Below are 25,746 nucleotides of genomic sequence, written 5' to 3'. Positions count from 1 at the left end.
CATTCTTTAACGTTCTGTACGATCACGGGTCTCACATGGCCGTCGGCGTGTACCTGTCTTTCTAATGTAAACCTAAGGGGTTGTTTCCCCACGGTGTCAATAAATATCTCTCTCTCTCTCTCTCTTTACGTATGTATTTCTGCCAATTGCACGTTACTCACTTTCTTCTACGATACATTTGCATGCGGCGGACACTTTATGTCGTCAATGCGGTCGGCCTTGCCTTTGGGGAACGCCGTCTCATACGAAACTAATTCTCTCGCGGTCTCTGCAAATCCTTCGGTTCAGAGGAAAACATCTTTCCCGCTTACGTTTCTCCTGATCCCTGTTTTCCCAGTGTGGTAACGAGGACAAGTCGTTCCTCGTTAAGGGGAAGGCCCTGAGAGTGGAAGGGTCTGGAAGTAACCGGTGAAGCTAGTATCCGCGGAATCCTCGGCGAAAGGTTGCCTTTACTCCACCCTTTTAGTACTTTGTTTCGACTCTTGCTATTTTCTTCGCTTTCCTCTCTGCCGCCTTCTCCTCACCCCGTCTCACACTTTCTCTCTCTCTCTCTCTCTCTCTCTCTCTCTCTCTCTCTCTCTCTCTCTCTCTCTCTCTATCTCCCCCACTCTCTCTCTCCCCCCCTCTCAGTCGGTCTCTATTACATCGATCCGCTGGCGTTTATTTTTCCGATGTAGTAGCGGTATGGTGATCTCCTCGTTTTACGAGATATAGTATTGAGCGTATTCTGAAAGCCGATCGGCAAAAACAATACCGGTGAATCCGCAAATAAATACAAAAGTGAAAAGCTCTCGCTTCTCTCGAATTTAGCCGAACACTTCCGCGCGACCCGTCGCGGGACGTTCGTGTCGATGGATATTTGCCAAGAGTGAGCGACAGTTTCCGTGAATTTGTGCTTCCGAGGAAAACAGGCAGGTAACAACGCAGCGTCGTCGTCGAGCGGCTATTACACTCGCGGCACGTAAAGTATGCACTTGACAGTTTCGCGCGTTCTCCTTTTTTTTTCCCCTCATGGGGCAGCCACGGCACGAAGGCGACGGCAGCGGCGACGGAGAAGGAGGACGAGAACCGAAGGTGAGACCGTCGTGATTTTCGCCTGTCGGACAACGCGTCATCTGCATAATGCGTGGTTTGTCCACCAGGTTCCCAGGGTGTATCGTGCTGGTATAACGGAGATGCGGATCGCTTCGCGCGAAAGCGCCGTGGATATTCGTAGCACGCCCTGTCGTCCATTATCGTTGCCCGAACACGTTTTTCATGAAGCGATCGCGGCATCTCCCGCCTTTCGCACCTTTCTGATAGGTGGAGCAGAGAGGCGGGTAGGCGCCGTGGGTTGCTCAAACAAACGCAAAAGAAGAGGAGAAAAAAAAGGAACGAAAAAGGAGAAGGTGGACGCTCAAATATTTCAGGCGATACGATCCGCGCGCACGACGCGCCGACGGGCGCGCGCACGACGCGCTGGAATTTCACGTTTGATATCGCCACTTGGATTACACTCGCCGCGGCCGACATTTTTAACGTCGGATTTAATTATGCAATAGTTGGACCGCGAAGTTACGGTGGCAGTTGCCGCGGAATTGCGGCGATATAAGTCACGGGGGCTGATGCGGTGGCGGGAAGAGGAGGAGGTCGAGGTGGGTTCAGGCAATGAATTTTGATGTACGAGGTTTTTCAGACGAAAACAGAAATTCTCACACGAACATATGGCGGCACGGCTTCCGGCGGGCATGTGGGGGGGGGAGGGAGGGAGGGAGGGAGGGAGGGTGAGCGATATCTCAGGGAAACGTGGCGTAGGTTGATGTTAAATTTGATTTCGGCTTTCGCGGAAAGTTCGACCGGGAGTTCGCTACTTCTAGGAGTAATTCATAACTTTTACCGCGGTTCAGTGTTCAATAACGTCTGTTCCGCTAGCGGTTCATACTGATAATTCATTTTAAAACGGCTCATAACTAAAAGCCAAAGGACCGCGATGGAATACAGCGTCCGAGAACATTCAGCGCTAAATCAGAAAACTTCCGTAACGCAAAAGGAAGGAATCCCGCGAAATTGCATTAGGGCAGTCATTTTCCTCCTCTGATTGCGGCCGAGGGGCTCTAGAAATTGCACGGAGTAATGGATATTCAAGAACGCTCCCACCTCGTCATACCTGGTCCCCGAAGTTAAGAAAAACTTGGCTCGCCCGGTAATTCCGTAGATCCGCCGCGCCGATTCGCCGCGCTCTCGCTCGCCCATTTCTTTCCGATGATCGTTCCGGGAGGGGGCGGAGGGGGCGAAAAAGCGCGGAGCGCTGCGCCAGATACAAAGGGTGTGCGATCGATATGCCGCCGTGGACGTAGCCGAGAGAAAGAGAGAGGCGAAACACACACACGCACACGTGCGCATGTACGTAGAGAGAGAGAGAGAGAGAGAGAGAGAGAGAGAGAGAGAGAGAGGAGTGACCGAGACAGAATTTTCCTTCGCCTCTTCGACGAGAGATGGTGGTTCGGTAATCGTAATAACTACTCCTCACCTCACCCCCACCCGCGTTTCAGCCTGAAACGCCATCCACTCCGCGTAAACACCAGCATAAATTCCGGAGCGACCCTCTTCGCCGTTTTCTACCCATTCGCGTTACACATCTCGGCCATCTCGCAGTGGCGTTAACCGTTACGGGGCCATCCTGTGTGTTTCTCACCCTCTACTTAGCCGTCCCGCTCGCTTCTTTCCGCGGGCGAAACAAACAACGAACGCGAACGGACAGACGGACGGGAACGGGTTTTTCCCATTTCTCCGATCTTACCGATAACGGCGACAACGGTGGGAAATAGTGAGAGTCATTAAGCACGGTGATTAATGACGCGCTTATGATCGAGCGGGAGCGCCGCGTTCACTCGCGCGCGCCTCTCGATACTCGCGGCGCGGATTTTCGGAATCTGTGTTCTTTCACAGCAGCGGCATGGCCGCGTTGTTGCGAGGGAATCGCGGTAATAAGAGACGCCGGGGACCATTATTCACACGGCTGTCTTAGCGGGCGAATGATTCGCGGCCGTACAAAAGGCGGACCCGGTACGGTATGCGATGCCGCGCGGGAGTGCCGCGACATTATTTATTAAACTGCAGGATAAGAACGCGCGGCCGAGAATCGCGCGTGTGTGACGAGGCTCGTAACGGAGCGCATGCCAACTCGCCCCGTATCTTAAATCGAGCATTCCGCCTTCGTAGATACATGTTGTCTTTTCCCTTCTTTTTTCCTTTTTTTTTCTTTTTACCTGCTTCTCGAGCAGCCGGTTTAATAAATCCCGACGGCCGAGCGTAACGATCGAGGTCAGTGCCAAGTTTCCTTGGCACATACCTCCCACGCGATAATGTTTCTTTCCGGCTTGGAATAATTACAAAACGTGAACTTTATCGCCGGGAAGGATGAGAGAGAGAGAGAAAGAGAGAGAGACGCTCTCTTCTCCGGAACATTCGTGCGTTTCGATGTTGCTCGTCGTTAAAGGCCGATCGCTTATAAAGTCGGGGAATTAAACCAGTTTTCAAAGTATTGAAAGAGAAAGGGAGGGAGGGAGGGAGGGAGGGAGGGAGGGAGGGAGAGAGAGAGAGAGAGAGAGAGGGAGAAAACGCGCAATTAAGATATCCGAATTGGAGTTCGCTCGCGGTATAACCGATGGCCTTTGTGACGTCTGTCGAATGACGGTGAAACCCGATTTTCGGATTACGCGGTCCCATTGAGAGACGCGAGAGCGTTGGTGGTGGCCGAGAAGACCAGGAGAGAAGACGATGTGACTGACAGGCTTCATGGTTTATTCGACAAGTCGCAGAGCATACAGAGGAGCCTATAACATCGTATCCAGCTTGCGCTTTGGGTTAACAGCCTGGGTGTCCGACGATGTACCATGATGCATGACGCGGTGTCGGGTTCCGATTCGCCGGGCATCCATGAAAGCAAGCTCTGTGCCCGATGTAAAATATCGGCGATTCGGGATGAAACGAAGCACGCGCGCGTCAGCTCATGTGTATGTGGTAGATGAGGACCGATGATTGCGAAGTCTCTTTGAACGATTACTTTCACTTTGGTGTGTAAAGCAACAATTTTGCGGTCAAGTACCGCGCGCGCGCGCGCGCCAAGAAACGAGCGTTAATTTTGGGCACGAATATGAAAATCCGAGTGACGAGCAGAAGAACGCGTCGTCGTCGTCGGCTGGTTCCTCGGAAGGATCGAACGAGAAATTTCGGAGAGGGTGAAGGGGAAGCGGGACCGAGCCGAGGAGTTCTTTGAAGACGAAGTGTAAAGAGAATATATTCCCGCTCGCTGTGGCGTAATTAATGATCAGTGTCCATTACTTGGCTATTCTCAAACAGATGTTCCATTCCGTGTTCTCAAGGTACCTTTAAGCAAATGTTAATCCGTCGACGCGCGAGCGATCGATGACCCGGCGAATCGATTGCACACCGCTGCGCTCTGTGATATCGACCGCCGCGCCGGCCGGTGGCGGCGCACCGATGCGTCGAATGACGTTCGAAACGCTCACACAATCAGTGGGATGCGCGGCGATAAAAAAAGAAAAAAGACCGACGGAAAAAGGACGTTAATGGCGGTTTATATTTGATCGGTGACAGTGACGAGGTGTACGCGCTCGTGTAAATGTTAGACCAATGCAGAGTCGATCAAACTATGTATTAACTTTGTCGAAGACGTGGAAAACATTAGGTAAATAGGCGGCGGCCATCGATTATAAATTGGCCGCGATATGGCCGCCCATGTAATTAGAACGCATGAACGTTATTAAATATTGCTTATCGTCGCGTACGCGAATCGCGTCGTCCGTGTGTGCACCCGCGCGCGCACGTAATCGCGTAATAAAATTTTACGTAATCACGACTTGATGTATGAAATTTGCTAAAGTATTAAAATAGCTATTAACATGGCGACGAAACATCTACGAACCCTGTGCCAAAATATCATTTCACGCAGTCATTGGGCACGTTTCATTCGTTTGGTCATTGGCCACATTTGATTTGTCAGTTAATAATGTACTAATGAATGCATAAAGGGTTGGTACAATGCGCTTTACACAACGTACATATTAACGTATCGTCACACTTATTAGTGGATTGTATCAGCTATTAGTAACGATCTTTATATAGCTATGCCTCACTCTCTCTCTCTCTCTCTCTCTCTCTCTCCCTCTCTCTCGCTCTCTCTCTCTCTCTCTCTCTCTCTCTCTCTGGAGCGGGTGCGCGCGTGCAAGTGACAGGTATTTCGGACGAGACAAGATCGCTCTGATTTCAGACGGGGAGCGAAATTACTACACAGTTCGTAGCTGCGAAAATCGCCTTACGTATAGCGTTACATAACGCTATACGTGATATTTAAGCCGGCGACACGCCTGCGAAGAGGGATGCTGCGTGAATTGACGCAGCACGCTTAAGCGTAGCAGTGAAAACATGTACTCGAATATTTAACGCCAGAGTTGACTCGCAGGAGGGGAGGGGAGGGGAGGGGAGGGGAGGGCGAGATGGTACGGAGAAATAACGATGCCGGATACTAGGAACATTCTTAGACAGTCAAAGCGGATTTAGGAAAGGTACCTTCGCAGGATATCTACTCGATGAGGATTAGGAAGTGATTTGCAGGCGATTGCCGATAGCGATGGAAACACGAAAGCCGGAATTTATCGTGATTGGAGGGAGTTCTCGTAGTCATGAAGCTTCGAGGGCTGTTATCTCGTGCATGCACTGGGTACGCACGAACTACTAGTTTTCATGAACACACTCATGAGCGCACTCCGTGACGTAAGTACGTGCTCTCATTCTCCCAGGACATATTTATCGTTATGTGCAATATCCTCTTTCTAGGCGCGCCGCGCGCGCGCGCGTGCCTAGACGCCTCTCTGCGCAAGACGCCTTAAAGGTACATCGCGGGTAAACCGGGGAGTACACGTGATAAATACAAATAGCGGAGTGTAATCAGCTCTCCGTAGAGTCGGTTCGCGACTTGCTTAATTAGCGAGGATCGCGTTCAACGCAGGAACGCGGGAGCGTGCTTTCACGCTCGCGCCTCCGTCGTTTTGCGAAACGGAAAAGGCTCGGAGCATCCCGATGAGAAAAAGAGAAAGGAGAAAAAAAGAGAGGGGGGAAAAAAACAGTTCGATTTCCGATCGCGTGGAATTCCTACTTCTCCCGTGAAATCTCGTCGGATTCATAAGAGCGTAACGACCCTGGCATTCCTCTCGTCGCCCCACCAGCCGGTGTGTTCCGACTTTCGCGTGGCGTTCTCTCCGCTCCGTCCGAGATTCTTACATGTTCACGCATCCGCGCCTGGACCACGGCGCGGCGATTACGGGCGCGACTCATTAGCCGTGTCGGTAAATCATCGCGGCGGCCCCCGCCGCGCCGCGCCGCGCCGCCGCGGAACGGAAGAAACGCGCCGAATGTGGGAGTCGGAGCGGAAACGCGCGGGCGAACGAGCGAGAGGCAGGTAGAAGCGAAGCTCCAGAATGAGACCAACGGCGCGAGCGTGGCCGAGAATAGCCGAGCGCGAGCGGAGTCGGCCGAAACAAGCGCGACGGTTCGTCGCAATATTCAATGGTTTCAGTACCGAGCCGCCGCGGGTCAGGACTCGATGTGGCTTCGAGATCGTGAGGGAGTCTTATCGTTGCGTAGCCTCGCATGACGAACTGCGCGCACGAGTGATCCATGAATCAAAATCGCCGCGAAATCGCGTCGACCTGTCGCGCACCGATCGCCTCGATGTGCCACGCGAGTGTCGGCCGATGACCCGGGGAGTAGTCGCGACTGCTGGAGAACGCGTCCCCGCGAGATAGATAGATAGCGTCTTCTTCTCACCCCTTTGCCTCTCAGTGTTCAGACTCTCACTTGCGATCCTGGAGAATCGTCGTGATTAATTGGAGGAGGCGCGCGAGCGCGTCCCCCGCGCACGTGACCCGCGACTATTCGCATCGACCGCGCGTCGTCGTTCAGTAATACACGCCACCCCCGGGCCCTTCACCCCATCGGCCCTTTCGAACCCGCGTAAGATCGACTCGCGAGTGCCCTCACGCACGTGTTTTTCTCTCGTTTTCTTCCTATTCCCTCTCTCGCTCTTTCTCTCTCTCTCTCTCTCTCTCTCTCTCTCTCTTTCTCTCTCTCTCTCTCTCTCTCTCTCTCTCTCTCTCTCTCTCTCTCTCTCTCTCTCTCTCTCTCTCTCTGTTCGGTGAACGGAGCGGCGACATGCGAGGAAAAATCGGAGCAGTCGCGCGCGATCGGCCGGCGCTTTTGTGTGTCGAGAGTAAATTTCGGTTCGGCGCTGTCTGCATAGCGCATTGTTCTGTTGGACGGCAATACGCGCGGTTGGTCGACACTACTGGTCGTGTTTGAATCGATACACGCAATATCGGCCGGTATCGCGATTAACTTTGCCCACGACGACGCGTTTGATACACCTGCGGTTCGTCATTCCACTCCTGGCCGGCTAGATCGATACACACACGTCGGAATACACGGGGGCGGCGGAGTGGTGTAACGGAAAGTACACTCAGTGATGCGATGACCTGAACGATGACTTTCGTTCCGTGACCAACGAACATCGGTGCTACCCGAAATTTCCGACGTACGAGCGCTCTCGCCGATAACCGCCGGCCGGCCGACGAAGAGCACCGGCGTGCCGCCGCCGCAACAGCCACCGCCACTTTCCACGGCAGGAGCGTACGCGCTCTGCGCGACTGCTTTATTTCCACTCGATCAGCCACGCGCGCGCTTCACGGGAAATCGAAGCGATCTGCTCGGACGATTCGAATCGGCGCGCGGCGGGCTGAACGATCCACGCGGGTTTCGTGATTTTTCAGCGGCATTAAATCTGCTTATTTTCGAACGCCACCGCGCAACCCATCGATCGGACGTCGCTGAGGGAGAGCCACTTGACACGATCGTCGGAAACGGACGCGCCCTGTAAATTCTCCAGAGTGCTCCGGGAATTTATCGGACTTGTAAGTCGGTCTCACACGGCCGGAGTTTCGACGACGACGACGACGACGGTCGGCAATTCTGTCGAATCCACTTTGCATGTTCGCCCGGATCCTGACGGATATTTTACTTCATTTTGCGGTGATTCGCCGCGATCGAGTGCATTAGCGGCCACCGCGACAGGCAGAACCGGGCGGAAGCGCTCTCGGAATTCAAGAATCCATCCCCGAGAGGAGGCCGCTGGAACACCACCGATCGACGCTGCAACACCCCTACCCACGCCACGGACAATAAAACTACAATCGCCACTCCAAGGCGGAAGCTTTGCTCCGCTACGGATCCGTTATATCCGCGCAAATCCAACGATCATCTCTCGCCTGCTCGATCTGCTCGCTCAACACGTCCGTGAAATCCTACGACAGCGAGCAATTTACCTAACGCATCGATCACGGAATAGGACGAAGGATAACAAACGGCTCGGAGCGAATAAAGTTTCAACTGCTCGTAACCTCTGTTTAAAGGATTACATCCCATCGGGATCGACTGGGAAAAAATTTGCTCGGGGAAGAGTGAAGGAGAAGGCGAGCGAGAAAGAGAGAGAGAGAGAGAGAAAGAAAAAGAAAGACAGACAGAAGGAAAAATACGTCCCGTCGGAAAATCGGAAAATCTACCGGAAGAACGATTGCGCACTTGAATGGTCACGGAGATCATCTACCGAGGCCGATCGCACCCCCTACGATGAGGAAGATAAAAGGTCGCGTTGTACAGGATGACAACACCGAGTGGTGATAACACACTCCATCGTCAGCAAATCCGCGTTTCGTTCTTGAGACGCCTCGAAATACAAATAACCGATGTCTCATTAAACGAAGACAGGTAGGTAAGTGAGCGACGAGGTGGTTAAGGAACGGCTACGCATCGTTCGTGTTGGTTCGCGGTGAACGACAACGGCAGCAATAACGAGGACGACGACGACGACGACGACGACGACGACGACGACGACGGCGACAAAGAGCGGCGGACGATGTGGACGGCGGCGCGATGCAGCAGCAGCAACAACACCGGCGGCACCGGCAGAAGCAGCAGCAGCAGAAGCAGCAGCAGCAGCAGCAGCAGCAGCAGCAGCAACAGCAGCAACAGCACCAGCACCAGCACCAGCAACGACAACGGCATCAACGGCGAGAGCGGCAGAGGTGTCGGGGGTTGCAATTAGTGTCGGCTCGCTACGGCCGCGCGACTACGTAACGACTGAAGAGGGGTGCGAGCAGGGTCGGCCGTTAAGGGGTCGAGGGTGTGTGCAGTGCGCGTGAAAGGGGGACAAAATGTGGTGGAGGTGGCGGTGGAGTGTCGTGACGACGACGACGACGACGACGACGACGACGACGACGACGGTGCTGGTCTTGGCAGCCGTCGTGGCGTACGCGCAGTCGGTGGAGCTACCGGATCTGGATAAGCCGAGTGAGTAATGCCGCCCGTTACGTCACACTGCTTATACCTGATTTACAACTGGGTTCAACCCTTTCGCTACGAGGCGAGGCGAGGCGAGGCGAGGCGAGGCGAGGCGAGGCGAGATGCGACACGAGACCCTTGCGGCCGACAAATCAGCGCCGATTCGTCGGTGCGTCGACAATTGCTTTGACGGATTAGAGAATAGTTAAGTAACTCGAGTAAACACGCGGCACGTCGCGCTAATCGCGCAACTCTCTTATCTCTGAATAATACGAAGAGGCGAGATCGTCTCCATGAAGAAGGAGTGTTTCGTCAAGAATGTAACGCCTGCGAAATTTCTCAAACGGCGCCTCTCGCTCTCGCTCCCCCTCTATCGATCGTCCCCTTCGCGGCGAAAGGGTCGTCAGGATCGTCCCGAGTCCTGCCGCGCGCCGGCAGGTATTTCGCGGGCTTGAGGATCGTGACGCGATGAATTAAATCTAATCTCCACTTCAAATCTCTCTCGTCATGAGGCTGTTGGGAACTTTAAACAGCGGATTATTGCCGTCGACCTCATCCGACGAAGTTTCACGCTCGACCGCGTGATGCCGACGAACGCGCGCTCCCCCGGCGCGAACGCGCCGGACTCCTCGAAACTCGTGCGCCGTAGTCGATGAACGGAATATAAATGGAAAGGTGCTTCTGAATATCATTAGCGACACTCTCCGATGTCCCATAATTAAGTGGCTATTTCGCACCCATCGAAGCGTCCTTGAGGCACGCGAGACGACGACGCGCGCATTATCGGTAGTTACGTCGCTCGATGCGAATCATAATTGTAGGAATTTTATTTCGACCGCGCAGAGTCGATGCAAATCATTGGCGATAGAAACATACCGTTCCTCTGTGATTAAAGAACCTCGCGTTATTACGAGAGCTGTGCATTAATTCCTATCTATTTTCTATCGCTCGCACGACGCGTATGCGTGCGCGATGCCGGAGATAACGCGCGCTAAGAAGCGAGATATGTCCGGAAGATATGCGATTTTTTAAGTAATTATGCAAATCTGCCGCACAATCCGCTGGAATTATTCAAATTCCAAGAGATTCTTGAGCACTCATTTAGAAGCGTGCGTGTCCTCGATTCGGAAGAAGCTTCTCCCTTGAAGTGTTTCTCTCTTGAAGAGAAAAAATGACAGAAAAAAAGATACAGTGCGACGCTTCTGAAGACACGTTAACCAGTTGCGTCGAAGATACGTCACTTGAACGACAGCGAAATTTATAAGTCACTTAATACGCGTACGTTTGCTGAGCGATAAACGACGCAGACCGACTCGTAAATGTCAGAGATCTCCTACGTGGCAGGTAGCTGATGCTGAAATAGCCGCCGTCGTCGAACTCTCGTCGCGCAATGAGCGACGAGAGCTATAATAATCCAACAGTCGACGCAACAGAATTAAAAATACGATTTTCTCTATACTCTATTGACCGGCCGCGACACATTTAGCAGAGCGACCGCACGAAACTGCCGTCGATCGATTATGAAGCAGCTGCGGTCTATCCTCGGTCCACCTCGTTGCACGTTTCTCGTGATTATAATTGACGTTTCGTACGGTACGCATCGTCTAAAGTTGATCGACGAGCACCTCTTGAGCCGAATAAACGATGAGAGAAAATTGCGCGGGTCGAGAGGATACCGGCGATCGATTCAGCGCAGCGCAGCGCGCGTGGAGAAGGCTTAGGGCCGGGAATGACGGCTAAACTAGTTTAATTAAACCACGGCGCTAAGCTCCTCTTAAATTTATAGCCGTGCGATAAAAAAGAATGTTCCGCTGTGCGGGGACGTGAAGGGGAAAAATTGGAGTTTCAATGTGCGAGGCATGACCTCGCACGGCCGTGAGGGCGAAAATAATGTGACGCCAATTTTGCACTTTCGCGAAATTCTTGGCTCCCCTCCCCTCCCCTTTCTTTCTCTTTTCTTTCCTATTTTTACGGGGGGGAGGGAAATTCCCGAACCCCATAGCGCCGCGGATCTATCGATTGTCGTCTCTGTTCGCCCGGCGGATCGCGGCACGTCGTCATTTCTCTCGCCGCATATTTCATTCCGGCGAGTGCGCGCCGCGGGGCTCCTCCGACAATCGTGACGCTAAATACTGAACGATATTTGCAGTTTCGCGGCTAAGCGCCCGTACGAATTCCGGCATTCCGGCATTCTCGGCAACTTTAAATCCGGGCTGTGGAAGAATCGGCCGAGACGCGCCCATGACGCCCTTGATTATCGAGACATTAACGCGGCACGGTTCACTTGGAATAGTCGCGTCGTCATCGTGACGTTATTGCCTGACCAGAGGGACTAATGTTGCAACGATCGATAATCGTTGGTTACATCCTCAATAATTATAGGAACTATTAGCGTGCTAATTGGCAGATATCCATGATATCAATGTTCACGGTTGGAAACGAGCCGGCCGTAATCACGCTCCCATGGCACCCGTTCCAACCGGGAGGAACGAATGTTATTGTTAATATTAATAATATTATTATACAGATATCGTATGCCAAAGGGGAAACAAACGGCCGTGCGGTGCCGATTGCAGTTGGACGATAAATTAGATTCAGCGGGTAAAGCGATCCGCTCGGCGTGAAGAAATCCGCTGAATGTGCGCGCCGCGGTTAACGAGCGGAAGACCAGGCTCGAGGCTGTCGTTCGAGCGAGTCGGTGTGGCCGTTTTACGGAAAATTACAAGCGCGATTCTTGCGTACGCAAATCGGCAGACTCAGGTTCGAATCTCTCGGGCTTCCGACTTCGCGCGAGAATCCCTCTCTCGCGTTCCTCCCTTCTCGAGGAAGACCGTCCGAGACGTACGAAATTACGCGTCGGATTTTCTCGCGAGTATCACCGTCGGTGCGAATTAACGCGGCGCTACGTACCGATGCGAAGGCGATGGCTAATTAAGAGCGTGATTATTTGGCTTTATTGGCGGCGTCACTTCGCGTCAGCGGCAAGCGCTGAAATGTTAGCCGGCGTTTTCGCGGACTTCGTCTAGCTCCTAACAGGTGTTGCCGGATAACAACTGACGCGTACGAGTAACTAACGCGCGCGTAACCAACGCATCGCCTTAATTAGCGATCCTTTCACGTTTATCCGCGCAGAATAAGGCCTGAAGCGTTTATCCCGCCGTCGTCGGTCCATCGCGAAATCCATGTATAATAGTTTGGCCTTTTGCTTCCACGCTAATGAAGTTAGTCTCGTGCGGTCTACCGCTTGGAAAAAGCAGCCGGTGAATGTCAACGATGCCAGGAAAATGTATCTTCATGACGCGTTCTCCGTGTTTGAATATGTATTATATTATCCGCGCGCGCGCGCGCGCGCACGTTGCCGGTAAATAACTAAAATCAGAAAGAACGATTTTAATGCGTACGCATCGTCGAGAAATATTTGGCGCTATAAAGAGGATTTCTCTCTCTCTCTCTCTCTCTCTCTCTCTCTCTCTCTCTCTTTTTCTCTTGCGTTTTTATGCTTTTATGAAGAAACTGCACCGTAAAATGTAAACCAATGCTTATCACAGCGAGCTAACATTTTAATAGAGCCCGCATAACAGCTTTCAGTGAACCGCAACGCGTACGCGCGGAAAATGTTACATATATTTTCGCTCGAGGGGAAATAGCGAGAAAAAAAAATTAAAAATTAAAAATAAAAAAAAAATAAAAAAAGAATGTCTGCTCTTCTCACACACGCGAACGTCGGGGAACAACGGTCCGAATTTCGCAATGAGAACGATCTGTCGCGAGGACAGAAGTTGCCATAGTTCCCTCTGTGAAAACTTTTGTCCGTTTCCGCGGCTTTAACACGCACCGCCGACGTTTCTCAGGGAAATCTTTAATTTTGGAAGCAGCCTGAAAAGAGGCAAAATCGTTGCTCTCTTACTCAATTTTTACCTGAAGATTGCGGAATTTTTAATTACAAGCCCGGCGCAATGCGATCGTCGATTACTAATTCAACTCCTCCGAGAGTCCGCTATATATATTCATTAATACAGAAGACCATTCTCTCTCTCTCTCTCTCTCTCTCTCTCTCTCTGCGCATCTCGCGTCTGACAGCGCAAACCCTCTCCCGCGGCGGCGTCCGAGAGTGTCGCCGCGGTAATTAACTTTTTTTCCGAACGGGGGGTGGCGGAGATGAAGATGTACTAACGCGAAGCCGAAGAGGGAAATGCAGCGGGAAGGAGAGAGGAGGGGTAACGGCGGAATGACCACGAAATCGGCCTAATGGGCGACCATTTGTCATCCCACGCAAGTGGGATGGTAGGGTGGTAGCGCTGTGGAAGAGGCCGAGGAGGAACCCCGTGCGCGCTGCACTGTCGACGGAGATGATAATTTGCCACGCGATTTCATCCGTCGTACAGTCTCTCCCACAGTCGGCGTGGGAGGAGGGAGGGGGAGGGTATATACGACTTAATGGAGGCGCATGAGTGGTCGCGGGGTGGCTCGCGTCGGGACTGAGAAATAACAGAAGCTCCCGAAGCGAAAGCGCACCGATGCGATTACGGCAATCGTAAAAACGATAATTAACGCAACAATCCACCGCCCGAGTCGCCTCGCGGACGTAGCTCTCACGGGTGGTCGTGAAAAAAATGTCGGGACTCCTGCGCTCGTATATCCTCGCGTAACAACCTTATCGAAATAATGGCCGGGGTGGGGCGAAAGCGCGGGCATTATCGCGGATCTGAAACAAGGCGGAGACGATCAGGCGACGTAACATGTATGTTTCATAGTCGACACGCGAATACTCAAGATTATCTCGGCTTTAATCCTGGCAAGATTAATTGGAATTGGCAGCGCGGCTGTTATTCATAGACGAGCCGAGTGTGCTGAAATAACAACATATGCGCACGCTGGGGGACACGAGTGGATCGAAATGACGGTTATTGAGATCCAGCCGCGCGCGAGAGCAGAGGCTTTTCGTCGGAGCTTGCGTGGATCTACGTACGATGAGACAACCGACGAAGACGCGCGGTGGCGAATCACGAGAGTCCGATTGCGAGAGTAAGATTGCGCTTTGGCCGTCGAACGTCGTCCTTCTACACACACGCACCACACACACACACATACACATACACACACACACGATAAGCCCTAAGATCCACGAAACGCGCGAAAAACTCGCTGAATGAGAAACCGTTACGCGGTCTCGGCGAGAATGTGAGTCTCCGGACGAGCGCGCAGGGGGATTATTGCGGTATCGTCTCCGCGAACGCGAACGGGGCGCACCGGCTGGTTATTCGCACGCGATCCTAATTCACCTGCAACGCCGGCCGGTGGAACGCGGAGTGTTTCCGCGAGCGAAGCCGGCACGACATATATTTCGTCTCGCGCCGAGACCCTCTCACTTAAAATGCACTTACTCTGAGCACTATTACCGGCCATTAACGGGCACGACTCTTATTCCTCCGTTCGCTTGATTCCACGCCAAGAGCGATAACGAAGTCCGTGACGAAGTCCGTTTGTCGCGGAAGCGGAGAGAGGAGCGTAGCTGCAGCCTCTCGTCCGGCCGAGCGGCGCGAAGATGGCTCGGCGATGGCTCGATGTGATTCGAGGAATATGGAAATCCATCGTGATGACATCTGCTGCTGCATGCGCGCGCTGATAATTGCGTAGCGCGCGGCGTGTGAAGAGGAACGCGCGCGCCGGCAAGACGCGGCCGGCGATATAAAATTCGCTTCGCGCGATGCGCCGCGCGCGAGAATAAAGCCGCACCACCCCGCTGCGAGCATTTCATACGTCGTAATTCGCGCAATTCTGTCAAGAAGCGACATATTTCATATTACTGTAATCCGCCGCAAGCCCGGCAACACAATGGCGCTCTGCGTGCGGCGAACGCGCGCATACCGAACTACGTATTTCTCACGGGCCCTCCATATATGACGGCGAAAATTCAGAATATCGCTCCCGCGGGGCTCGTTCCGCAAAACTGCAGCGCGCGGGTAACGAGTGGATCCACTTCGATATGTCAATACTATGAGCTTAACTCGTGACTGGTGACGCGGAATTTCGATACGTTTTTACGCCGCCGCTGACGCCGCCACCGCCGCCGCCGCCGCCGCCGCGATAAAACTTAAAACAAAACGAAAAACAGCGGAAAAAAGCATGTAGGTATACGCGTGACAAATTTTTCACGCGTCGCTCAGATATCGCGGCCGCGCGGGAATTTATTATAGCGCTTGCTTTGTACGCGTATGCGTATGCGTGTGAGCGCGTGTGCCTCGGAGAAACGTGTTTTCGGCGCGTCTTCGCGTGATTTCACGGCGATTCGCGACGAGAGGGAACGAAATTTGTTTTTATGGCCTTGTTCGCGCCGCCGCCGCTAACGCCGTCGTTAGTGTCGGGCTCCGTCGAGTTAATCTGTCCCGCGTACGCATAAATATTCATCAAATAGTCGTGAGCGGGGCGCAAATTTTTCGCTAGGCCATTTTCGATTCTCGACCGTCAAATTACTAAGTTCCATCGGACGTTTGGTCTGTGAAGGAGAAGGGGGGGGGGAGAGAGAGAGAGAGAGAGAGAGAGAGAGAGGGGAAAAGAGAGGGAGAATTATCGCCATCGTAAAACTTTCGTACATCGCGGCGCTCGATCACCGGCGTTTCCTTCTTTTTCCATTTATCTGCAATTCATAGCTCCGCGGTGTTACGGCCTTTCTCTCGTAAATATGACTCGTACGTACTTGTGTCGCTCGCTCGCTCGCTCGCATGCGCGCGTGCAGTTTATTCCTTTTACGACGCTTCTTGCCCGTTCCCGTGTGTTATTCAAACTCGCGGGCTATTTTCAGCGGTGCCCTCGTCGGGAATTGAGCCGCGAGAGTCCCCGACTGCCGCCTGCACGCGAATGCGAAAAACGCGTGCCGAGATTTTGTCACACTCTGACTAATAATCGTAACACCGGTGCGCGCGATATCATCGGGCCGGCCGCTAAAGCCGGCAATTACGGCGGTCAAGTTTCTACGCGACCGGCGCGAGGGTGAAAGAGGGCTGCGGGTGCGCGCGTTTAGAACACGGCGGCGAGACGCGCGCGCCGCGTCGTTAAGTTCGCCGCTAACGTGCGAACGTACGGATTTAATGCCCGTCTTTTACATTCGACTTGCTCGTCCGTTACCTCGCGCGGTTGCAGGGACTGGATTACGACGCCGTACCTTCTCATTTACATCGCGAGCGGAGCGCTCTGATTGCGAGCAACAGCCTTCCTCAAGGCAGGGCCCGGCGGCTGCGAAGATGCGCTTCGCTCGGTCAGCGGCAGAAGCAACCAAACGCAACCCGCGACATGATACTTTCCTGTTGGGTCAAGTCCGGGTTCAGCGGGTTACTTTTAAATATACCACGCTGCCTTGCACCGCACGCGCGCGTCCTCTCTTCTTCCTCCCGCTCGCTCTCTCTCTCTCTCTCTCTCTCTCTGCTCCGATATGCATAACAATGAAGCGGCTCGGGCTAAATTCACTTTTGCTGGCTGCCAGCAGTGCCCAACACGGGCGGTTCTCCCGCGAAAGACGTTTCAAATCGACCGAGATGAGATTTGTACAAAATCAAGAGCGAAACGGTCGTGTGACGTTCCCATGCGGATCGTTCTAGTTAACCCGAGTTCTTAATTTCTAATGCCGAAATTATGTAGATCGGACGAGTGAATTTTTGCTACTCGGCGAGCAAGCAGATATTACGAGTGTCTGGAGGGAAAGAGCCAGCGCGCGCGCGCGCGAGAGAGAGAGAGAGAGAGAGAGAGAGAGAGAGAGAGAGAGAGCAAAAGGAAAAGGAAAACGCCGAGAGAGAAAAAGAGAGAACGGAGGAGAAAGCCGGCCGTTGAAACTGACGAGGGGGTGTCGATTCGAAACGGCCGAGCCCGAAAATCTCTCCTCGTCTCGTCTCATCTCGCCGGCTCGCATCCGTCCCGCCGAACTCGCCTGCTCCCGTCTTTCGCGGCAGTGATTCGCGTAACTTCCTAACTGGTTAATTCGCGCCCAGCTACATCCGGCCGGCCTTCATTGCTACGTCGGCGCTAACGAGCCCACGAACGAGCCGGCGCGGCGCGCGAGGAATAGCGAAGGCGCTCTCTCCTCTCTCTCTCTCTCTCTCTCTCTCTCTCTCTCTCTCTCTCTCTCTCTCTCTCTCTCTCTCTCTCTCTCTCTCTGTCTCGCGTATGCGCGCGCGTAGGAGATCCTCGAGAGTTCGAACGACTCGACGAAATGGCTGCCGGCTACTCGTCGTAACAATATCCGAAACAGGTTGCCCGCTACCTGCGCGCACGTACCTTAGCTTACCGCAGATTACCAGTAATCCCTTGGGCTCGGGTAACAGTTACACGCTTTCAGCGAGACACGAAACTTCGACTGCGCAGCGCCGCCGGCGGCCCGCGGCGCCACTCCAGTTCCCTCCGCTGCCACGTCCGATGCCGAATAAACCGAACTCCCTCGTCGACGTTGGGTGGAAGGGCAGGCAAGAGGGGGGCAAGGGGTGGAACGGGGCCCGATACGATACGAAACGATACGGTACGGTACGACGTGAAATTAAGTTCTCCCACGGCGATTTTGCACGCGTTCTCCTGCCGCGCGCGCGCCGCCGCGACGCTCGAGATAAACGCGAGCTAGCGGCATTTTTAGTACTTGGCTAATCAGATCTCTCTCGGAGTCTAAGCGACGAGTTATATTCGCAAACGATCAATGAGCGCGGTTTAATGAGGAAGCGCTCCGTGAGAGATCGCGACTGGGTATCAAAGTTTTATTTATTCCGTCTTACGTTCACGCGACGCACAGCGAAAATAGACGAACTCCTTTCTCACTGTACTATTTCGGCTCTTCAGCGACACCGCCGCTGCTGGATAAATCGAGCTCGCCTGGTGTGACAATTATCCAACGATGAATCGGGATTTTGATCGACACGATTGGTGTACACGCTCGGTCAACGGACATTCAACGCGATTCGTAAAACGTCGTCTCATATTCTCATAGGTGTGTCAGTGGAATGGTATTTTCTTGAATTAGAGCAGACTGCCTCGGAAATAGCAAGCAGATATCGCAAACGCGAGTACGAACTCGGCCATTTAATCGTTAAACATGCCGGTCGCTTATTAAATCCATGAAAAAATACGTAAACTCGTAAATAGCTGATTTGTACAATCGGTTTGATCTTTTCCAGCAACTCGGTTCTCCGCCCTAGAGAGAAAGACCGGGGAAAAGAGGAGGAAGGGGGAGAGAGAGGGAGAGAGAGAGGAGAGATAGCGTTTAGAATAAATTACACGTTGTTGTTCTGCTTTATCTAATTATTGCCCTCTGCGGCTACGTTTACCTGCTCTCGGATGCGTAATCTGTGTTTACGTCCATCGCTTAATGTCCCGTTTTTGCCTTCGCGATATTCAGCCGAAGTTTAAGTATGCGTAATGATTGCTTTCCACCGGCATAATAGCCGGTTCTGTCCAGGAAACTTTTCCATTGCTTTGCATATTTAATGGCATGTTAGCTCGCACAATATCTTTATCGTATCTACCATATGAACGCGATTCTGTAACGCGCTGTCAACCGCGCGCGATTGAGTAACTAGATCTCGTCCGACGGCCAGCGCGGTCTAGACGCGATCGCGGAATATATTTCACTTTAAGCTCATTGCGCGCTCGCAGTTCGCATGTTTCACTTTTCTCTTTCTTTTCTTTTACATAACTCGGCGTAACTCGGCCTACGAATAACCGATCGTCCCCGCTGCGCGATTCTTCGTGTCGGCTTTGCGCGAAATTGCGGAGTGCCGTCGCGCTCCGTCGATTTATTTACGGCAATTTAACGGGGCGCGTTGATTAGCCGCTCGGCACACGACAAAGTGGCATTCGATGCTCGACGGTCAAGAATCCTCGTTAATCCGTGTCAGCGGGATGAAACGCGTTAGATAACGCGAGATGAAAAAGAAACGAGCGAGGGAAGAGAGAAAAATGCACAACAGGGGAATATCGTCGGGGATAGAATGAAACTAGACGCCGGCTTTTTCTCGGCGCTGCCAGTTCCCTGTCGCCGTGTTCTTTTTTCCGTCTTTAACGCGCTCCACCCTCTTCTTCGTCCTTTATCTTCGCTACCTCGTCGTCTTCGCTTGTTCTAATAATTCGGGCTAATGAAATCTCGCGATTACCACGGCAGATCCTCGCATTCATTCGTGTGTCCGCTCCGTCGCTCACACGCGTCACGTCACATGTCTGCGACTTATATGCGTGTGTGTGTGTGTGTGGCATTTTGTCAATGTTTCGCTCCGTTCGCGCATTTTCTTAGCATTACAGATTCCGATTTCGCCCGATGAAAACATCTCGCATCTCCAACAAATGTCAACGTTGATACACGCACCCACATACCCGCTCGTAAACCTTGTTTATCTCGGTTATTTTTCCATGACTTTTCTAGAAAACAAATGTCATGTATGCGAGATGCCCGTTACATATGTATGCGTCCGTATATCTAAACAGAAAGACCTAGCCACGTGTAGTTTATATTTTCTAGCTAAAGCGAACGAACTTGTGCTACGATGTAGAATATCAAATGTCTCTTCGGGATTTCGAGTTTGCGATAAACTTTTACATTTGAACAAGATCATTCGCCATTGTATGTCTCTCTTATCCCCCTCCCCTTCTCTCTCTCTCTCTCTCTCTCTCTCTCTTCCCCTCTCCCTCTCCCCCCCTGCCTGTTTTCCCCGTTCGAACGAAGTTGCAGCGCTGGCCGTTCGTAGCGAACGCGCGCTTTCCGAAAATTAAATCGATTCACTTCATAAAAGCGCGGAAGTTAATACTCGTATCCATTTAACTTGCAGGCAATGCAAACAATCCTCTGTTCCAATTACTGTAAAATCGTTAATTATTACGCGCGTCGGAGAAACACGATAAACAATTATAGCCGATACAACTGATACAATGTATATAAATTCACGGAAGAACGGCGAATGACGTAAATTTCAAAAAATTTAATTTTCGACGGACACGCGCCGTGGGAGAATAAAAATATGGCAATATCCCGGCGTTTAAACGTTAAGAGATAAATTAAAGGCGTTCGATATCCTCGCGATCCATAAATAATCCAACAAAACGGTTTTAATATATTATCCGGGCTCGGATGTCCGCTAAATGATTATTAATAGGGCATAGATCTCGCTGCACTTTGTTTTTGCATATTGCATAATACCGTGCTCTCTTTCATTCTCTCTCTCTCTCTCTCTCTCGCTCTCTCTCCCCTTCTTCCCTCTCACCATCCCTCTTTCGCTTTCTCTCGCGCGCGCGCGCGCGCGCGCGCTCTCTCGCGTAGCGGCCGCTATATACAAACTGCCATCGATCCTCGCGCTTATATGCTAATTGCCTATTCGTGCTAATTGGAAGTGCCGCCGAGTGCGTTAATTATCTAACTGACGGTTAGGTATTCCTACCACTATTCGGCCTACGCCGCGTACGCGTTTCAATCGTTTCCGGACTCTCCGCGGATTTCCGTAAACTTGGAACTGATTCGATTGTTCGCCGTCGCTGAGCAACTTCTCTCTCGCGTTCCTCCGTGTATCGTAGGCGTGGTAATGTGTGAGCGCGCAGGGCCAAAGTTCGCCGCGGCAAGGAGGTCGGCGAGGATGCGCCGAAATGACGAGAAATTATTTAAAGCGAGGGCGAGAGAGAGAGAGAGAGAGAGAGAGAGAGAGAGAGAGAGAGAGAGAGAGGCACGACGTATATAAATATGAACGGATTACGCCGCGCGACGGGATTTCTCATGTATCCGCCTTTCAGTAGGATTCAACGTCCCGAAACGAGGTATCGGCGACTTTACTTATCGCCATTATACAGCCAAGAGACGCGAAGAGAACGTTTATTAAAACTAATCCGACCTATCAAGTAGCGTTTCGCGACGACGCTTGCTTCGAGTTTAAGCTCGTCCACTCTACATCTGTGTGTAAGCGACGCGCCTCTGCACACTGGATCTCTCAATCAGCGGCGTTACATACACGTATATATGTGTATATATACGTGTATGTATGTGTAATGGCGTTACATACACGTATATATGTGTATATATACGTGTATGTATGTGTAATGGCGTTACATACACGTATACACGTATATATGTGTGTGTGTGTGTGTGTGTGTGTGTGTGTGTGAATATATATATATATAAACATATACACATATACACATATATAGGTTTTTTTGTTAATGGATAAATTTCCCGAGAGAGAAACTCTGACAACTCAATCGCGTAGCGGAACCCGACCATGAAAGGTTCCAATTAAACCCGATAATCTTATCATTAAACGGGATTACGCGATGTTATTCGAGTGTGTTTCCAGAAGTAAGTAGAGATTAATTCCACTTAAAATCGGCCTTTGTACCAGCTTATCCGATGTATCAGCGTGTGAGTCCATTGTTACATTTTGGATATGGATCTCGTTTCCCGTTTCCCGTTCGTTATCTCGTTATCTTCAAGTTCGCCCACGCTAGCCGCAGTAATACATTCGCGTATTCCTTTCCATCGAGTTTGCATTATTACAAAGCGTACATCGTGTCGATGACGCGATATATTGTTTATTGTCACACGAGGAGGATCGCGCGCGATACCTCGCTTCGCCAAATGAACGAATTGCCAAATGAGCGTGCTCGCCATTAACATCTTTCCTCCTACGCCGCTGTGTACTGTGTAGAAACTGTATAAATAAGAAATTATAGTTTCGTATGACTTAATCATACGTGATACCACTTCATCGTCGTTAGTAGAATAGCGCGTGCTTTGTGCGGCGCGACTGCTCCGAGCGCGCTCAAGTACATGAGTTGTACATACGGTGGGCACATACGTACACCATGAGCGAGAGCAGGAGAGAAAGACACACACACACACACACACACACAGGGAGAGGGAGAGATGACATTCGTCCAAGTTAATGCAATACATGGCGGAGATGCGAAGAGAGTCGCACATACGTGCCAACGCGGAAGCGCGCACGGTAGGCGGAGAATATAAATCCCAAACAAGAGACGCAGGTAGTATATCTCCGGCACAAAAGGATTTCTGTATACCTGTCGTAGGTCCAATCTGCGGGAACGTCAATAAAACGCCAGCTCCCCAAGCTCGATACATTCAAGGAGGCCGTGATATCCTTTGTTGAAGATGAGAAGACGTAAAATCACGATGGGATCTCTTAAGGAGCCGTTGTGACGCACGCGAGAGAGCGAGCGAGCGAGCGAGCGAGTTTAGATTTTTATGGAGACTTACCGGAGTGATCTCGCGCGCGAGCATCTCCTTCTTCCGCCGTTCGACCAACAGCCGCCGGTATATACAAGCCCCGGTAAACAGCGAGAATAATGGCTGCTCCTTTTTCGAACAGCGAATCAATCCCCGTCGCCCCGTCGCGGCCGGTCGAAAACGTCGAGAGAATTATCGCGCGCGAGTCAGCATATGTGATATCGCGTGTCGTGTCGCGACGCGCGGTGACGTTCGCTCGATTCGCGCGCGATTCCGCGACGAAGGTAATCTGGGCGTTTCACGTCCGAACAAAATAGTCGCGCTCGTTTAATTGTGCCGCCCACCATTCATTTGTGCATCGAAAGCGCCGAGCCGCCGAGTCAGCTGCGAAAGGACCTCGGGCATTTTCAATGGGACCGGCTCGCTTGCTGTGTGTGCGCCGCATATACACACACACACACACATATGTACGCGCTACTGCTCGTGCGTGCAAGCGTGTTTGCAGCGAGCAGAGCGGACTTCAAACGCCCGTTGTCGCGCTTCGCATTGTCCGCCTAATCAGGTACGACTTGACCTCTTGACCATTATGGTCTCTCACTATCAACGAGCCGTCCGCATCGCAAGAACGACATACGTACATACATATATGTATATACACACATATGCGCACACGTTTTCCTCATTATACCTCGGCGCGAGGAGGCCACGAGGCGAACACTCTCGCGGAGGCTCTCTCACTAGAGCCCTCTCCGCCGCGAGAGAGCCGACGTTCTTCTCTCTCGCGAGCGGCAGCGGCGGAGCAACATTATTTTCCAAGCGAGTCCGCGCGGATACGCGCATAGCGCCGATACTTTCGGCGCGCTTATGCCAGAGGCAGTGAGAAAGAAAGCCGGCGTTCGCGAGGGAGAAGAAGAAGAAGAAGAACACGCGGCGGTGCTTTGTTACCAATTTGTATCGGGCGTCTCTGCACGGGATTACCGATCAATTCGACGCACGAGGTTTGAAGATTTCATTCTCGGGCTCGCGCACGCGCGCTCGCTCGTGAGAGCTGAATTTTCCCGGACAGGGATAAAGAGATGCGCGAGAAACGCGCGTCCCCGCGGGGGATACGCGCGCCGACGGCGTAACCGAGGGCCGAGAGATGTTTTGACAGTCCGTTTGAGAGGCGCTCCGCGCGAGACAAATCCCGTCCCCTTCGTGGTGATCGCGTGATATCACGATAATCCCGAGGCGTGTCGCTCCCGCAGGAGTGACCGTCACGGTAGTTAATAGCGGGACGTCGTTGAGTATCCGCTATCCGATCTTACACGAGACTCGTGGGACGACGATACGTTAGACCGTGACTACCGTGACGAATCGCTACTTCATGCGGGAGGGCAGCCCGACCTAATTTTCCAATGTCATAATTCGATATATCGCCGTCACCGCGCCCGCCGACACGGCTGATCCCGCGTGACGCGAGCCGTGCACGAGAGGAGAGAACGGGTTGCTCTGCCTGTTGTAATTGACACTTTTTTCCCCTCCTCCTCCCCTCCCCTCTTTTTCTCTCTCTCTCTCTCTCTCTCTCTCTCTCTCTCTCTCTCTCTCTCTGTCTCCCTCTGTCTCTCTCTCTCTCTCTCTCGCGTTTTGAATAACACAGTGGCCGTCGGCGTAACATATTCTTCGTCGAGCCTCCGATGCCGAGGATCGCTCCGTCGGGTTCTCGCGCGAGTGCGATGAAACAGCAGTAATCGTAACAACGAGGATACTCACACGCCGCGGAGGATCATGGCGAGAGAGAATCTCTAGCGAGGGGTATAATGAGCCTCGCTCGTGGCTGGCTCGAGTGGAAAGAAAATCACAAAGGGATCTCGCGCGCTGCCGGATCACGCGAGATTTCGGCCGGCGCATTAAATTGGAATTAATAAGCGCAATCGGCGCAGAGGAGAGCCCAAGCGGATGATTCAGCAGAGAAGTCGCCCGCTGAAAGATTAAAGTCCATTTTCACGGCGAGACGCGCTCGTTTCGCGCCGTCCTAAGCGCGCCGATGAGTAAAATGTATGAGCGCCGGAATAACCGTGCGCCGCTATTTTCGAGGGGAAACTGCCACGTGCCTGTTTTTCAGACGCGCGCTCTCGACAATTATAAGCCCGCGCCCGGGCGAAAAAGCAACGCCATCGACCTCTTATTGACGGGCAGCGCGGACCGGCGCACAATCGAGTGGCCGGTGGCCACATTAACGAGCTCTTCGCAATTACGATCGAGCTCCGTAATGATGACATCCGGCGGTACCGTTGTCGGCGGACGACGCGACGGAGCGATATCGATCCCGGCTGCTTTGCCTCCGCCGCCGCGCTGCGCGCACCTTGTTGGCGTTTTAATAACTTTCTTCGGGATCGTTTCAGCCGCGGCGTGCGTCGCCGGCGCCGATTGAACGGACGGCAAACGTGACGTTTTAAATATGTACGACCACGTGAACGCCGCGCGCAAAATTCTCGCACGTGCGCGCAATGTTAATAGCGTGGATTTAGGGAAATTCCCCTCCCTCCCGTTCCCCGCGCGCTCGGTGTAACGCACCGAGCGCGCGGGGAACGGGAGGGAGGGGTGGAGAAATATTTGCCCGAACGGCCGAGAATACGCGCGCCGTCGACAGCGGAGATTAATAAAAACATTCGACACGCCGACTCTCTCTCCGTCACGGCCGTGACAGAAACATCGGCCCGTAATACATGCGCCCGTTATCGCCGCGTCGATCGCTTAAACACGCATTTTGTGACATAAATATGGGCGCATGCTGCATCTCGCGCGACTCGCTTTTATCATACCAGTCGTTGATCCACTTCATCGTTTCGTCATTATTACACAACAATGCCGGGGGCCGGACCGCTCTCATATCGCGAAACTATGTATCGCGCTCGCGATAACGTAATTTTCCACTTGACGTCAGTCCCAGCGCTGTGTCGCGTTTAATTATACAATTGCATCCGTGCATCATTCGGAGACGCACACTCGCGCGCTTATCATTCGTTAATCTTGACGTATGACATTTTATTAATCATCGGATCAAGCGTGCGCGCGCACGCGCGCACCGGGTAAACGAGAATATGAAAATATATCACTCGTAATCTTTATTAGGCAATCGTCGCGTCGCGTCGCGTCGCGTCGCACCGTTCGTATTG

General features: G+C 52.4%; 1 protein-coding gene across 1 annotated transcript in view; it reads left to right on the top strand.

Moving 5' to 3' along the window:
- Positions 1-9,083: 9,083 nt before the first annotated feature.
- Positions 9,084-25,746, top strand: part of LOC105191319 (hemicentin-2) — a 106,691-nt gene continuing 90,028 nt past the window's right edge. The window contains exon 1 of the mRNA XM_011154631.2: positions 9,084-9,402. Within this exon, the coding sequence (XP_011152933.2) occupies positions 9,267-9,402 (136 nt within the window). The 5' untranslated portion in view covers positions 9,084-9,266. The remainder of the gene's footprint in view (positions 9,403-25,746) is intronic.

The sequence above is a fragment of the Harpegnathos saltator genome, unplaced genomic scaffold (assembly GCF_003227715.2).
Source record: "Harpegnathos saltator strain DR-91 unplaced genomic scaffold, Hsal_v8.6 scaffold285, whole genome shotgun sequence".
Classification (NCBI taxonomy): domain Eukaryota; kingdom Metazoa; phylum Arthropoda; class Insecta; order Hymenoptera; family Formicidae; genus Harpegnathos; species Harpegnathos saltator.
The sequence above is the reverse complement of the archived record's forward strand: the minus strand, read 5'-3'. Positions and strand labels throughout refer to the sequence as shown.